The sequence below is a fragment of the Musa acuminata genome, chromosome BXJ2-6 (genome assembly GCF_036884655.1).
Source record: "Musa acuminata AAA Group cultivar baxijiao chromosome BXJ2-6, Cavendish_Baxijiao_AAA, whole genome shotgun sequence".
In the NCBI taxonomy this organism is placed as follows: domain Eukaryota; kingdom Viridiplantae; phylum Streptophyta; class Magnoliopsida; order Zingiberales; family Musaceae; genus Musa; species Musa acuminata.
Window position 1 is genome coordinate 6,893,189 of NC_088343.1, and position 15,359 is coordinate 6,908,547.

At 41.3% G+C, this 15,359-nt stretch overlaps 3 protein-coding genes across 3 annotated transcripts; 2 read left to right on the top strand and 1 right to left on the bottom strand.

Annotated features, from left to right (window-relative positions):
• The first annotated feature begins 3,983 nt into the window (after positions 1–3,983).
• LOC103987214 (cytochrome P450 94C1-like) lies at positions 3,984–5,892 on the top strand. Its single transcript, XM_009405454.3, has one exon. The coding sequence runs from the start codon at positions 4,019–4,021 to the stop codon at positions 5,546–5,548; it is 1,530 nt and encodes a 509-aa protein (XP_009403729.3). The 5' UTR covers positions 3,984–4,018; the 3' UTR covers positions 5,549–5,892.
• Positions 5,893–8,129: 2,237 nt separating this feature from the next.
• On the bottom strand, positions 8,130–9,286 carry LOC135613445 (uncharacterized). The gene is made up of 2 exons (XM_065110474.1): positions 9,064–9,286; positions 8,130–8,990 (listed from the first exon to the last, which is right to left on the bottom strand). The coding sequence occupies exons 1-2, from the start codon at positions 9,266–9,268 to the stop codon at positions 8,221–8,223; spliced, it is 975 nt and encodes a 324-aa protein (XP_064966546.1). The 5' UTR covers positions 9,269–9,286; the 3' UTR covers positions 8,130–8,220.
• Positions 9,287–10,342: 1,056 nt separating this feature from the next.
• On the top strand, positions 10,343–12,689 carry LOC103987216 (copper transport protein ATX1). Its single transcript, XM_009405456.3, has 3 exons — positions 10,343–10,498; positions 11,972–12,047; positions 12,366–12,689. The coding sequence occupies exons 1-3, from the start codon at positions 10,409–10,411 to the stop codon at positions 12,536–12,538; spliced, it is 339 nt and encodes a 112-aa protein (XP_009403731.2). The 5' UTR covers positions 10,343–10,408; the 3' UTR covers positions 12,539–12,689.
• Positions 12,690–15,359: the final 2,670 nt, after the last annotated feature.

Below are 15,359 nucleotides of genomic sequence, written 5' to 3' on the forward strand. Positions count from 1 at the left end.
GCATTTCATATTGCCACATATCTAACATCTGTTTCATCAGCTGTTCTGCCATATTACACCATATAATTCTTTGTTAGATGACCATGGGCCAGCCACCATGCTCATTTAGGTTAACACAAGCCCCAATCTAAACCTCCCTATCTAGTTCGCTAGGAAACAGGCATAGCATCTAACTCTATCCCTGCCTACTTTGACACTGTAAAGTGCTGTGAATACTATGCTGTAAGTAAAGAAGAAACTGCTGTTGGATTATAGCTTATAGTTGGGACCATATGAGTTGGTGCAACTTGCACATCAACAGTGACTCAGCCACCTCCGTTTGGGGGTAAGATGCAGTGGTGTAAAGCCTGCAAAAGGCTAAGGTTTATTGTCACTTTGATGGGGATGGCATGAACTTGGGAGCTGCTGCCTCAGATCTTTGTCCCTTGTCAGGCAAGGTTCATTATTGGAGTCTTTTTTATTTCTGAACCTGCTATCATCAACCCACAAAGGCATTATTTGTGTGTGCAACATTGATTGGCAAGCTCAGTTGTAGTTTGCCAAATGATAGTGTTCGAGACAGCTCCATTAAAAAGATGGCCCGTACAAGAGGGCACCTATCAATGCAGGATTTGGTATGGATCGATGTATTAGTGATAGATGTAACTTTTGTGATCTGTAATTTGAATTTGGGATGGCTCAGAGCCATATGAGGCTCCAATGAGTTCATGTATGGTGGATTGATGTATTATCGAGAGATTAAGTTTTCGATCGCTCCTCTATTAGTTTAGACATATTGAAGGCAAGGATGAATTTTGAGAGAAGGTGGGCATGAGTTAAGAGAATTTTAATTTGAGGGTCGTCATATCAATTGTGTTGTTAGGGGTATTCGGAAAATGAAATCGAATCGGTTCGGCTTGAATATGTCCATCAATATTTCGATCTCGAAGACTATTAATGGTTCGATCGAACAAAGATTTTGGTTCGATTCAATCGGTTCGAGATTTGAAATATATATATATTTTTAAAAAAATATTTAAAATTATAAAATAATTAATCGATCAAACTTATCTTATTTTAATCAAAATCAGATCAGAAATCGGTTCAGTTAAATTTGGCCCCCTAATGATTTGGTTTGAACAGTGATACTTATACAGAGGAACGATTCATTCAAGGCAATGTAGAAACGACACGGTGTCCGACATATCGTCGAACACGACTGTGACGTTGTGTAGACGTGGTAGACCCGTTTCACAGGTACTACAGTGAGACACATGAAAATTGCAACAGTACCTCGGCGTCCGACGACTTACAAGTGTTCGACGATATGTCGGTGGTGGACGATAACAGGACAGGAGGCTGGAGACCAGGTTGTGGTCGTCGGCTGTGTTGCCACGCTGGAACCAGAACACCATGGCGGCGGACAACCCGTGGTTGCGGCCGCTGCTTTCGATGTCGGCTGAGGATGGGAGATGTCGCCGTCGCCACCTAATGAAAGATTTGTCGGGCTTGTACGCGTGACGAACCCCACGCTGGACGGATTCCTCCTCTCCAAAGCCTCGGTAGCGTGTGGTTTAGCCAAGAGAATCTCGTGCTCGTGAAGATGCATGACCATATCGCACGATGACAACTGTTTGCGTAAAAGCCTCAGCGAAAGTGCCATAACAGTAATGGTCGTCATCTCTAACTATTTCCAGTCCCAACGGACGAAGCACATAACATAGTCCCGAAGAGGTCAGAGCATTCGCTCAGTGGCTCTGTAGTTAGCAGGAGGTGGCGTCAGGATGTGGAAGAAAGACCGGAGATGGTGATCCCACGCCCGTCCTACGATCCTGTGTCGCTAGGATTAACACTGCTCCATATTGTCCTGCGTACTCCTACGCTCCTGTGTCCCTACGATAAACACTGGTCTCATGTCTTAGGTAGCGCGTCCCATTCCATCACCCAAAACCTAATTATGTTATATATATATATATATATATATACATAATTTAAAACATATAGTTTTAAGAAATTTTAGTAGAGCAAATGTCTCCTGAAAAGATTATTTTATCTTTATATTCATTGCACTTGTGCCCTAGCTTTGTATCATAGTCCTCATTTTCTTATATTATTATCATACCTCCTCTCTCCTTGTCAAGGACAATGATAAGATGGGGAGCCATGAGTAAACACAAACCTTGGTTACTTACGCTTTTATCATTAGCTAGTTACACCTCCATCATGCACAAGCTCATAAGCAATAGGGGAGATGACGGACGATAAAGGATTCACACATAGAGGTTGTCAAGAGCATAGGCAAGAGGTGGCTAGGGGAGGATGAGGGAGATCGATGGCCAATAGTGAAGGCACGAGGGTAAAATTATCTTTACAAAATAAAATTATATTATAATTTTTTTTGAAAATGAAGATGCTATATGATAATTTTTTATTTTTTTCAAGAATTTATCTTCCAAAGAACTAATGAGATCATTTTTTTCATTTTATATATGAAATTTTGCATATTTAAATAAAATAATTATTTATTATAGGTATCTATGTAGATAATTAGAAATTGGTTGGTGGGGTGGTGGTGGGGGAGGGGCGGGGGGGGGGGGGGGGGGGAGGGGTGTGTAAGCCGTGGGAGTGGTGAGAGCCGACATGGTGGGGGGGTCCGTGGGAGTGGAGAGCCGACATGGTTGGATAGTTGGATTCCATGTGTTTGTGTGGGTTCAACTTCACGCCAACCCACTCGAAGCTCCAAATAAATCTGAACCAAAACGTTTTTGATTTCTACACATGCTTCGTCTGTCCCTCTATCGCTCCTATCATCTTTTGCTGTCAACACAGATAGATATGCGATCGATAGCTTGCATAAGTTATGTACATATATAAATAATTATATATATATATATATATATATAAATAATTATATATATATATATATGTAATTGTATTAAAATAACGTTATCACGTTTTAAAATATTCAGCACATGGCCATTATTCATTCTATTGTTGTATTCTTTTAGACAATAATACCATAGAAATTTTGAGTGGTGGAATACAAATAGAAGAAGTACAAAATGGGTATTGGATACAAAAGTGTTTAATGACATCTATGCAATTCCTAAGAAATTAAACGAAGCGGCGAATAATTGTAACATTAGAGAGGAAATCATGTCAAAGAATCTAAAACAAAAAATCAAGTCCTGTTTTTTAGGGCTTGTCCACTGGACAGTGTCGTGGCTGCATGTTCTGTGTAACCTTAATCCTGTTTAATTAACAGGAATCCTAAATTAATGCATGTTGGTTATAATGCTTGGCCACAGTGAGGTCCCCTTCCACCACTTGATGTCCACAGACTCCACACTAAGAGGTACTTTATCTATGTTGAAGATCTTGAAATCTTCACACAAATGTCAGACTGTTGAGCTCTTAATGGAACAGTCATAGATCCTAAAATTCTAATTCAGATTAAGATTATATGGGAAGACTTTTCTTTCACTAAGATTAGCTTTTAATTGGGGAGACTGATGAAATAATATACACATACTCTTAGAGAGAGAGAGAGAGAGGATGGGAGAATTATTTGGGATTTAACTTAAATGTAATTTGACATGATATGTGTTTTATTATTATTATTATTATTAAGGCTTTTAGATTGGCTCATAAAAAATTCAAAAGCTTAAGCTGTTAAGGAAATTCTGATGAATGAAGAGAATGAAACCCCTCAGAAATCAAATCGACGTGCAGTCAACGTGGATAAACCTATTTGACAATGGAGGAGAAAAGTCGTAGGACACGTTGATGTAAGCCGACATGGCGGTGCCCACAAAAGTCTTTCGCAGCACGAGGTGCTCGTGCCCGTATGCCCATAACAGTAGTGGAGCAGAGCAACCCGATTCGACGTCATAGATGACACCGTGAACACAGCTCGACCCGTCCCCTTCGATTGTCCCCATCATATCTGGGTTCATCCAACCTAGCCCACCTTACTGCTGTCTCTCTCTGTCTATAAGAGATGCCTCTCTCCCTCCATCTGCTTCCCACTTTCATCAGAATGGCAGCAGCAACGGCGGTGGAGGTGGCGGTGGCTGTGATGACGACCAACCACCTCGCATTCCTCTTCTTCACCTTCGTCGTGGGCTTCGTTTTGTTTTCGGCGCTGCTGCTGCTGCTGAGGAAGCGCCCATGGTGCAGCTGTCATGTTTGCGAGGCCTACCTGAGCTCCTCCTGGGCCGCCGAGTTCGACAACCTCTGCGACTGGTACGCGCACCTCCTCCGGGAATCGCCCACTGGTACCATCCACATCCACGTGCTGGGGAACACCGTCACCGCCAACCCGGCCAACGTGGAGTACATGCTCCGCACACGGTTCGACAACTTCCCCAAGGGCAAGCCCTTCTCCGCCCTCCTCGGCGACCTCCTCGGCCAGGGGATCTTCAACGTCGACGGCGACGCGTGGCGGTTCCAGCGCAAGATGGCCAGCCTCGCGCTCGGCAGCGTCGCCGTGCGGTCCTACGCCTTCGGCATCGTGTCGGACGAGATCCGCCGCTGCCTGCTCCCGCTCCTCTCCTCTGTTGCTGACCGAGGGGACGGCGTCGTGGACCTCCAGGACGTGTTCCGGAAGTTCGCGTTCGACACCATATGCAAGATCTCCTTCGGCCTCGACCGCGGCTGCCTCGAGCTGTCGATGCCCATGTCGGAGTTCGCGGCCGCCTTCGACACCGCCTCGAGGCTGTCGGCGCGTAGGGGTACCGCGACGGCGCCGGTGGTTTGGAAGCTGAAGCGGCTGCTCAACGTGGGGTCGGAGAGAGAGCTGAAGCGGGCGATCCGAATGATCAACATGCTGGCGGAGGAGGTCATACGACAGCGCCGGAAGCAGGGATTCGCTTCCAGCCACGACCTCCTCTCCCGCTTCATGGGCTCGGTGGAGGAGGAGGACAAGTACCTCCGCGACATCGTCATCAGTTTCCTCCTAGCCGGCCGCGACGCGGTCGCCTCCGGCCTCACCAGCTTCTTCCTCCTCCTCTCGCGGCACGCGGACGTCGCGGCGGCGATGCGCGACGAGATCGCCAGCGTCACCAAGGGCGACGGGGACGACGTGGTGAGCTACGAGCGGCTGAAGGAGATGCACTACGTGCACGCGGCGATCTACGAGAGCATGCGCCTGTTCCCGCCGGTCCAGTTCGACTCCAAGTTCTGCCTCGAGGACGACGTGCTCCCGGACGGCACCTTCGTGAGCAGGAACACGAGGGTGACCTACCACCCTTACGCCATGGGGAGAATGGAGAGCATCTGGGGGCCGGACTGGGGGGAGTTCAAGCCGGAGCGGTGGCTCCGCCGCGGAGTGTTCACCCCGGAGAGCCTGTTCAAGTACCCGGTGTTCCAGGCGGGGCAGAGGGTGTGCCTGGGGAAGGAGCTGGCGATGGTGGAGATGAAGACCGTCATCGTCTCCATGGTCAGCAAATTCGACTTCAAGGTGCTTCAAGGCGGCCGGACGATCAAGTTTGTGCCAGGGCTGACGGCGACCATCAGCGGGGGAGTGCCAGCTCGGGTGACCCGGTGCGTGTCTCGCCGCCTACCATAGGCCACGGTAGATGTTGGATACCTAGTCTTCTTTGGACTTTGCGCACCTAGAAAGGCGTTTAGCGTCGCATCTCCCCCATGGCTGCAGTCTGCACAGATCCAGGAGAAGCAAAGACGCCGAAAAAAATAATCCCATGTATGTAATCGGAGATTGGAAGTCAATCGATTTAGAATTTAGTTATGTTTAGTTGCCTCGTGATCCTAATTCTGAGGTGGATCAGATCCGTCCTTCCTCGATCCATCACCAATACACCAGTAGATTCCAGTTCAAATAATTGGTGGCTTCTATCGTCACGTATTTCCATACGATCACATCGATTTGAGTGTTGTGTCTATATTGAGATATCCGAGTTCATTAGTATATAAAATAATGCATTTAAATTTTAAATCGTTATTTAATTATATATATATATATAATATAAATTCAAGTGGATAAAAAGGGGAGAATATTTTGATTGATGCGGTTGTTTATATAAAGATAAATAGGAGATATATCCCAAATTCCTATTTGATCCATCAAACTCTCTCTCTTGCATCCCTTTGATAGTCGATAAGAAAAAAATATTATTATTATTATTATCATTTGAGTTTCGAGCTCAAGCATGTCTTTGCTTGATAACGTAACTCTTTTGGATTTAAGTATTAGATGAATATCGATTATTCTCGGGATTTCGATCGTGATGAATTTTAATTGATATTATTAAGTATCAGAAACGTACATTCTTGACTTTATCCGGTCTCAAGTGGGCGAACTAACGACATATATCGAAAAGATGAATCATCTAAAATATATATAATTTAGCTTTTTAGCATAAAAATAAAATAACAAATCCACCTATGGTGTCGCCAAAACCACAGAATGGGTCAGAAACTTGAAAGATCAGACAAACACTCGACCGTGAAGCATTTGAAACGTGTTTATTTACTACTAGAAGGAATTCTAGAGAGACTATTACAGCCTACTTTGAAGCTTTCTTCTTTCGCGTACTTTTGTTCTTTGGCGAGACCTGATAGCCGATGCGCATCAACTTACTGTCGTGGACCTTTCGCGGCCGCTGTAGTCGCATGGACTCGCGGAAAACAAAGGAAGAACAGTGTGTCTGCCATGCCGGTCTCTGCAAAACGATCCTTGAAATGGTCGACAAACCACTTCAATCCTTGGAAGAAGCTTCTCAAGTCCAATTCTTGACTTCAGCTGGCATTTAATATTTTACTTGGTTCCTAATAAAAGAAAACAAAAACATAATTTTCTAATGATAAATTTAAATTCTCCACTTTAAGATGGGTCTTATTTCTTCCAATAATATCATAGCTAAATTTTTGGTATCCTTTGCACCAGTTGATATACACTTCCATATACAGTACTCAGATTTTTTTTTTTTGTTTACGCTAATGAAATAAGATATAATACTCTAAGAATTTTTTTTATTATTTTTGAGTTTTTTTTTCCCGATAAACACCTATCATTTTTAGAATTATCGAACGATGTTATCTATTACCTCCTAACATATGAAATACCCCAAGCCACCTATAATTTTTTTCTCTCTCTTTTTCTTATTTTTCTTTTGGATCGGTCCATAGGATGAACTATAATATTTTTTACACTATATTATAATATTTTTAATAATATTATAACGTATTTATATATTATGTTATAATATTCCTAGTATTATTATGACACAATATTTTTGTACTACATTATAGTGTTTTTTGATATTATTGAAAATATTATAAACATAATATTTTTTATAAAATTTGTACAAAAACTCTACGGTAAATTTTTGAAAAGAAAAAAATTATCATTTTAGGGTTTTTCGAGAAGCATCTCTTATTTTTAGAATTCTCAAACGACCCTCTTTTTTACCTAACATTTAAAATACCTTGAGTCACATACAATTTTTTGCTCTATTTTTTAAATTTTTTATTGGATCGATCCAGAGGATGAACTATAGTGTTTTTACAATGCATTATAATGTTTTCAGTAATATTATAAAAATAATATAATGTATTTATATATTGTGTTATAATATTTTTATACTACGTTACGATATTTTCCTTGTATTATTATAACACAGTATTTTTGTACCACATTATAGTGTTTTTTTATATTATTAAAAATATTATAAACATGATAATTTTATAAAATTTGTAAAAAACACTATGTTATGGTGTTTTTATATAGCATTATAGTATTTTTCTATTATTACTGAAAAAATATCATAACACAGTGTAAATATATTATAATTGAACTAATTTACCCTATTGATCAGTCTATAAGAAAACAAAGGAAAAAAGATGCCCTATGTATTATGTTAAAAGAAAAAAAAAAAGAAGTGTTGTTTGAGAATTTTAAAACTTAAAGTGCTTTTATAGAAAAATCGAAAAAGATATAATTTTTTTTTCGAAAATTCATCCAACTAATAATTTGAATTGGGCTCCAACGTTATGAAATCCACGTGTCATGTCCTTATTAAATATGATCAGAGCACTGTATCTTATATTAATGTATCAAGATTATTACATTTAATTTGGATAATTATAAAACGATAATTCAATTATTTGATCCACATAGAGGTTGCATAGATACGTTAGTTCGACTCATATCATCGTTATTCGCGTACTTGGAACGTACTACATGCGTTATGATACGTGGTTCATACGCTGCACGCGTGCTTATTTCTTGCAGACGATGCCACGGCCGCCCATGCCGCTGCTGCACTTGACGTCCTCGTGCTCCACGGCCATGGCGATGCCGCCTGCTTCGCGGTCGAAGCTTGACACGGCGCAGTCGGCGGAGAATATATCGGAGACAAAGAACTTGTCTGCGCCTCCCATCACTGGCATCTTCTTGGTCACGTCCACCCGGCTCACGTAGTCCTCCCTGTAGGTCTGACCGAGCACCCCTTGCACGTCGGGGCTGAGGGAGTAGAACTTGAAGCCCAGCTCCAAGTGGGCGATGCAGTCGTCCTTGGTCACCCCGTAGCTGTGCACCCTGGATTCTTCCTCCGTGATCGGCACCGCGTTGAGGGTGATCTTGAGCTTGCCTTCCACCTCGACCGTGACCGCGTTCGCGGTGCTCGTTCGGACGATGGACACGGCCCGGGCGGAAGATGGCTGCCATTTGGCGCCTTCCTTAGTCGGGATCTGCACTCGCTCGTCGTCGAATGTGATCATGAGGCGGTCGACCGCGTCGTCCCATGCGGCAGTCTTTTGAGCTCCGACGTAGAGGCGGTGGTCGTCCAAGAGGAGGGCGATGGCCTGGACCCAGGTGAAGTCCCTGGTCATGGTCGGGTCTCGCTTTCCGATGAAGTGGGCGTTGATGTGGAGGCCGGAGTCGGAGAACAGGCAGAAGTCCTGGTTCTTCCTGCCGTGGAAGTAGAAGGTGATGCCGTCGCCGCCGATGAAGCGCGGGTCGCCGCACACCGCGCCGGGAGCGTTACAAACTGCAACCGGAGGACGACAAACTAAGTAATCTTCCAACACGATGGAAACAAAAATCGAGTGCCGCTTGCTTACCGCACATCGCCTTGCAGGTTGCGCAGTTGACGTAGCACGAGCGAGGGCAACGGGCGGGGCAGTACATGAAGCCCTTGCAGTTCTGGTAGAGGTGCCGGGAGTTGCACCTCACCAGCTTGCGGTACTTGGGAGGCCTCTGACCGGCGACGGTCAGGGCGAGGACGAGAGAGCAGACCACGAGCAGAGCCAGCTGCGCTCGTGCCATCGGAGATGATTTAGTAGCTGGCGGTGTGTCGAGATGGTGATCTCGATGGCCTTTTTATAGGCACGAAACGTGCGACGGGCACAGGGGTTGACTTGATGAGCCACCGGAGGCAAGAAGACATTGCATGTGACGTGCCCGAAGCGTGCGGATCCAATCACGTGTGGCGTGTTTGGGCTTCAGCCATTCTACGCTGTCGGAACCGAGGGTGTGGGAATCTTGATGAGGTCGGCCATATAGTTAAGGTCGATGTACTTCTCACTCTTCTTGATGATCATGGAATACTTTGGACTGCACACTCTGCGGCATGCAATAATTCACGTCAACTTCATTGGATCCATGAAGCTTGACCCTTCGTTATCGGGTTGGGACAAGCACAGCTCAAGGAAGAAGAAAGCAAAATAAACAAAAGCATCGGCACCAGAAGACAAGGGCTCATGTTCTCGATCCATGCCGACTGGGAGATTAGATCTCGGCAATCAAAAGGCAAGCGAAGCTTCATTACTTTCTTTGCCTTCGGATTTCAATAAAAAACATTAGTAAACAATGCGGAGTGGATTCGAAGTAGTCAAAATGAATGCACGTCAACTTTGATGTTAATTATGTTAATCGAAGGTGGAATTTTGCAGTCATTTCTTTTCATCGTCTACTGGATCCAACGGTTGTTGTGAATCCAGTAAATCGAATCAACGACGGATCTAATTGGTCTACTCTTGGGTGTTCCTCTATGTTGACTATGCTTGCACGCCGAGAGAGCACGAATCTCTGCACACGAGGAAAGTACTTAATCTGAAATGTAATAAACACTATTACAATAATAATAATGATAAATATAAAATTATAAATTTTAATTATGGATTTTTGTTCTTGTTGTTAATATATATGTTTAGTTTAGTTCAGAGTTAATACTATAATTTTTTAAAATTCATAATTTATTATAAGAAAAATAGCAAAAAAAAAAATATTAATTATTATTAGTGATAACAGTGATTTGATAAAGATTCTTATTTACCAAATTGCCATTAAAGAGACTTCGTATTTGCAGGAATGCCGCACCGCCCTTGGGACCGACCCTGGTCCCACCCTCCCCCAAATCGACCAGCCTTCCGCCACAAAATTGCTCCTTTTTCCTCGTTGAATATAATGTCGTCGGGAAGCCCGAAGTCTCCGACCGAATCCGTGGACTTCTGCGTCGCCTCAGAGATCTCCTCCCCCTCTGCGCCCATGGCCGAGGTATTGATCTGACGTCTGAATTAAAGAATAGAATACGCTTAGGATGATGGATTTCTCTGCGATCGATTTCATAGACCTTGAATGAATTGCTTTCTATCTTTCGCTCTGTTGCTGAGATGATGTGTTTGGGAGAATCCTTCTCCTTGCAGAGCGATCTCTTCGTGGATGGGTTCAATTGAATCGCTACGTCTGCTTATCACAGTGTTCTATTTTTATGCTTCCTGGATCTAATGGTTTAGGCATGAAACAGTTGGCATGGTTGAAACGATTTATTAGGTTATGATGTATATGACTCGTATCCGTGTTTCACTTGGATCCCTCTTCGATGACCGGCTTAATGCATAGAACATGAAATGTTGCAGACGATGAAGAGGAAAAGCTATCAGGTTCATGCAGGGAATAAAGGGATGAAATACATGAATATTATTGGTTCATCCGCAACTGTGTTTGAGAGAGTTATCTAACTATAGGTTGATTGAGATTAGTTTGTGTTCTTCTTTACCATTAGAAAACATGCGGATAGGATAATGCAGTTCTTGTATTGTAGAAGAGGTTAAATAGATTTAGCTTCAAGAAATATTTTCGATATCTTTGAAGGCCACTCTAGCATGAATAAGAAGATACTTACAATTCTGATGTGAGACTCCTCTTGGTTTGGAATAACTCAACAACATAAAAAGCTAAGTTGAAAACAGGAATAACTACAAAGTGTTGAGCTCCTTGTTCCAGGAATAACTGTTCCATAATAAGGTAGGATAAGCTTTGATCATGATGCCCAATTTCTCTAATGTTCCGATTGTATTCTTATTCTTTTGTTTATTTTTTCTGTAAGCCCATTCTTATGAATGATGATACCATGCCATATTATCTTGCTGCATTTCAAAAGTTGACATTTGGAGAATCTAAATTTTATTCTGTAGATTGCTACCACAGACCATAGCATAGTCTTGTGAATTGAATGCAAGTGATACTATTTTGTGGTATCACACTTTAGGATTGTGTATGCGAGACCTAGCCTTAGTATCGTTGAAAAATGCACTTATGTGTCGCTTAAACTTTGAAACTGTAGCCATTTGAACAACACATTTATCAAAAATTTGTGCCAAGGATTAGATCCTTATGAATCAAGTTTGATACTTTTTACTTGCTTCTTAAGTCTATGCCTTTGAAAAAATTGAAGAGTTTTTAAATATCTTCTGTATAAGCAAAATTTCCATTGAAATGAAGAAATTGTTTATAATCTCTTCTGCATATTTCATCGCTTGCATCTGTTTGTCACATTGATAAGTCTGACTTTCTTCCTCTTTTTCTCCTTTGAATTTGGCCCTCAAATCTTCATACTATCTGTATTTTACAGTTTCATTAGGCAGAAGATAGCTGTTTTGAAATGTAAAATGTAAATCTCTAGTGGCTCTTTTAGTTGATGTCTAATATATCTAACGATAGCAAAATTGTTGCGATACTATTTTACAGACTGTTGTGCTCAAGGTTGGTATGTCATGTGAAGGTTGCGTTGGGGCTGTTAAAAGAGTTCTCACCAAAATGGAAGGTCACCTTAATGCTCTTTTTGACTTTATGCTATTTCAATATCTTTGACTTTTTTAGGAGATCATGGTGTTGACTAAAAGGAAAAACTGAACGCTTTCTGATTAACTGCAATGTTCAACACCATGGAGGAACAATCCTAATTGCAACTAGTGCTGCTATGATGTAAATTTCCATGATCCACGAAAGTTAATTTCCTGTTGCAAGTCCTTCACTTGGTTCAACAAAGATCAGTTATGACAATGTCTCCAATCTACATATGCTTTGAGCATTCCTTGAACGAGCTTGATGGATACATATGCATCTTTGTCGTTAATTTCAGGTGTTGAATCCTTCGATGTGGATCTGAAGGAGCAGAAAGTGACCGTCAAAGGCAACGTAAAACCTGAAGCTGTTCTTCAAACTGTTTCAAAAACAGGCAAAAAGACTTCCTTTTGGGAGGCGGAACCTGAAACCAAGGAATCTACTGCCTCTGCCGCTACCAACACTGCATGACGCTAAATGTTTGCCTCTTTAAAGAACTCTTGTTTTCTTATATGGTGTGACCTTTTATAACGTTGACTCTTGTGCGACTATGATCAATTGCATGCTGTGTTACCTAGGCTGGTTCTTAATGCATCCGAGTGTTATCGGATCAATTGTGACATATCCGATGGAGTTTTTTTTTTGGAAAAAAAAAGGTTACTTTAGATTATTAAATGTTAGTAGAGGGTATTTAGAGGCGAATTACCTCTCCAAAAAACATTTGCAGAATGTTTTCTTGCAAAGTTTGCTGAAGTATAGGCCAAAAAATTCTATTGGCATGGGATGTGTATTCAATCAATAACAAAAGTGTCATTAACTAGTTAAAATACGTTTTGGAATGTGTTATTGAGCGTCCACGAGATAATATTTGGTTGATGCAAGACTTACTGAGTTCGGAGTTTGATTTGATTATTAAGGAACATGAAAATTTTCCTATGTAAATTGTTTATAATTCAATCTAAGGGTTAATTATAAATTAGTCATGTAGTTATTAGATCTTTTTATTATCTCAATTTTTAAATTTAAAAAATTTGCATTGGAATCCTTATGGTTACGAAATTGAAACATTTAGTTTCATTTACTATAACATTATCCATTTTATTGGAAGTATCAAAATGATAAGTAAAAAGATAATTTAAATGTTCCAATTGTGTTTTTAGTAGTAGCTGACAACCATGCCGCAAGGGTCACGGATAATTATTTTGAATGAGGAGGGAAAACAACAATGAGAGGTGAGGCGACAATGCAAATGCTGATGCTCTGCATTTGCGTTAGTGTCACTTGGCAACTGCATCGATGCTGACACAAATGCATATGCAAAGTGTCGCTCAACATCTGCTTCAGTATCGATGTAGATATAGAGTGATGTTGCCCTTCCCCGCATCATCGTTGGCACTGACATAGATGCAGAGCGACATCGCTTTGTATCTGCATTTGCGTTGGTGATGGTGTTGATGAATATGCTGAGTGGTGCCACCCTTCCCTGTATTATTGTCGACGTCAATGCAGATGCAGAGCGACACTACTCTGCATCTGCATATGCATTGATACCGATGTAGAAATTGAGCTAAGCTTTTCATCTATATCTACGTCGTTATCGATGCATATGTCGAGCAACCCTTTCGTCGCTTGATAATTATGTCGGTGTCGATTGAATTGTCGATTAACGCATATGTTAGTGTCGATAGCATCTGTATTGTCATCTCACCTCTGGTTGTCGTTCTCCCTCCTAATCCATAACAATCATTTGTGGCCATAGCGATATTATTGTCCGTTTTCATAAAAAACATAACTAGGATATTAAAATTATCTTTTTATTTATTGTTTCCGTGCTTCTATCAATAAAACCAATGACGTTAAGATAAAAAAAACTAGATGTTTTATTTTTATAATCATAGAGATTATAATATTTTTTTTTTATATTTAAAGACTAAGATGCCAAAAAAAGAAAAAGTCTAACTATAGGGGTTATAATTAGCCTTATTTATGGGGAAGTTTTGTTGGTGGAATAATGGGCTAAGATAAATGTTATTATCATAATCAAATATACGTTGGAATTGCATTTGGATATGGTGACAAGCCAAATGATATTTTTTTTGATAAAATATATATAAATGATGTAGAAAGTTAACATAATTCCTAAATTTAACTAATTGAAAATAAATTGATATCTTGAATTTATTTTATGTTAAAATGAGTTAGTTATTTTTGGTGAAATAATGCTAAAAATTTTAATTTTAATCAAATGAATTAACAAATTTAATATTAAATGTGTGTCCAAATTACTCTATGTCATGGTACTCATAAAGCATCTAAAAGTCTATTATAGTTGGAAGTCACATTCACGAGCCTTTTCGTCGAATCAACCGCTTGATGGGCTACTGACGGTCCTGATGACATCAACAATCAACATGCGGAGGCTTCCTGCGTTTTCTATATACCGCTCGCCTCTGTTCGTCTCCCATTCTCCCGCCAGAAAACCCTAGGAAAAGCTTACTCCCTAATCGCTGCGGCGGATTTCGCAACCCTAAGTAATTATTCCTCGAACTTGGTCTTTATCTCCATTCGCTACGTGGTTCACCGACTGTGCGTTGATTCGTCTCTACTTTCGGTGGATTTTTGCTCCGTTGTAGGGCGAGGTTGGTGCACCCCACCCTCTTTTGTTGTTTCGTCCGTTTCCTTATGTTAGATGATTACAATCTTTGTTCATAGGGTTATATATTATCGCATTTGAGAACTTCAATTAGCAAGGTAATGCTCATGTTCTAAGATTGCTCACTAGATGTCTGCTCCACCTTTTAGGCACCTGTTCCCGTGGGAGAAGAAGTTGTTACACTAATTGCTTTGTGCATATATTTGTGCAACAATGTTTGCGCGTATGCCGTCGCATTCAGTGATGCGATTCTTGGAGAGAATGACATTGCGTTGTATTCATAATCGGGTTTGATTCTTGGCATGCTAAGTTTAACACGCACTGTAGTACATATTAAATTGGAATCGGAACCGAACTGCACTTGGCCGGTTCCGGTTTGGTTTGGAATTGGCAAACTGCCGGGCTAATTTTGTTTCGGTTCCGGCCCGGTTCGGTTCCGATTCGAATCGAATTGTGGTCAGGGGTACATAGCACACTTCAGATCTTCACATTATTGTTTTAAAAAGATGTCACAAATGGGGATTTAGTACACCTATCTCAATTAATTTCTAAAAGAATTGCAGAGATTGGAGCTGATGGAGATAAATTTGAAGTCTTAAAGCAATGCTGTGATGTTAAGGGGGTGATAATGGTGAAAGT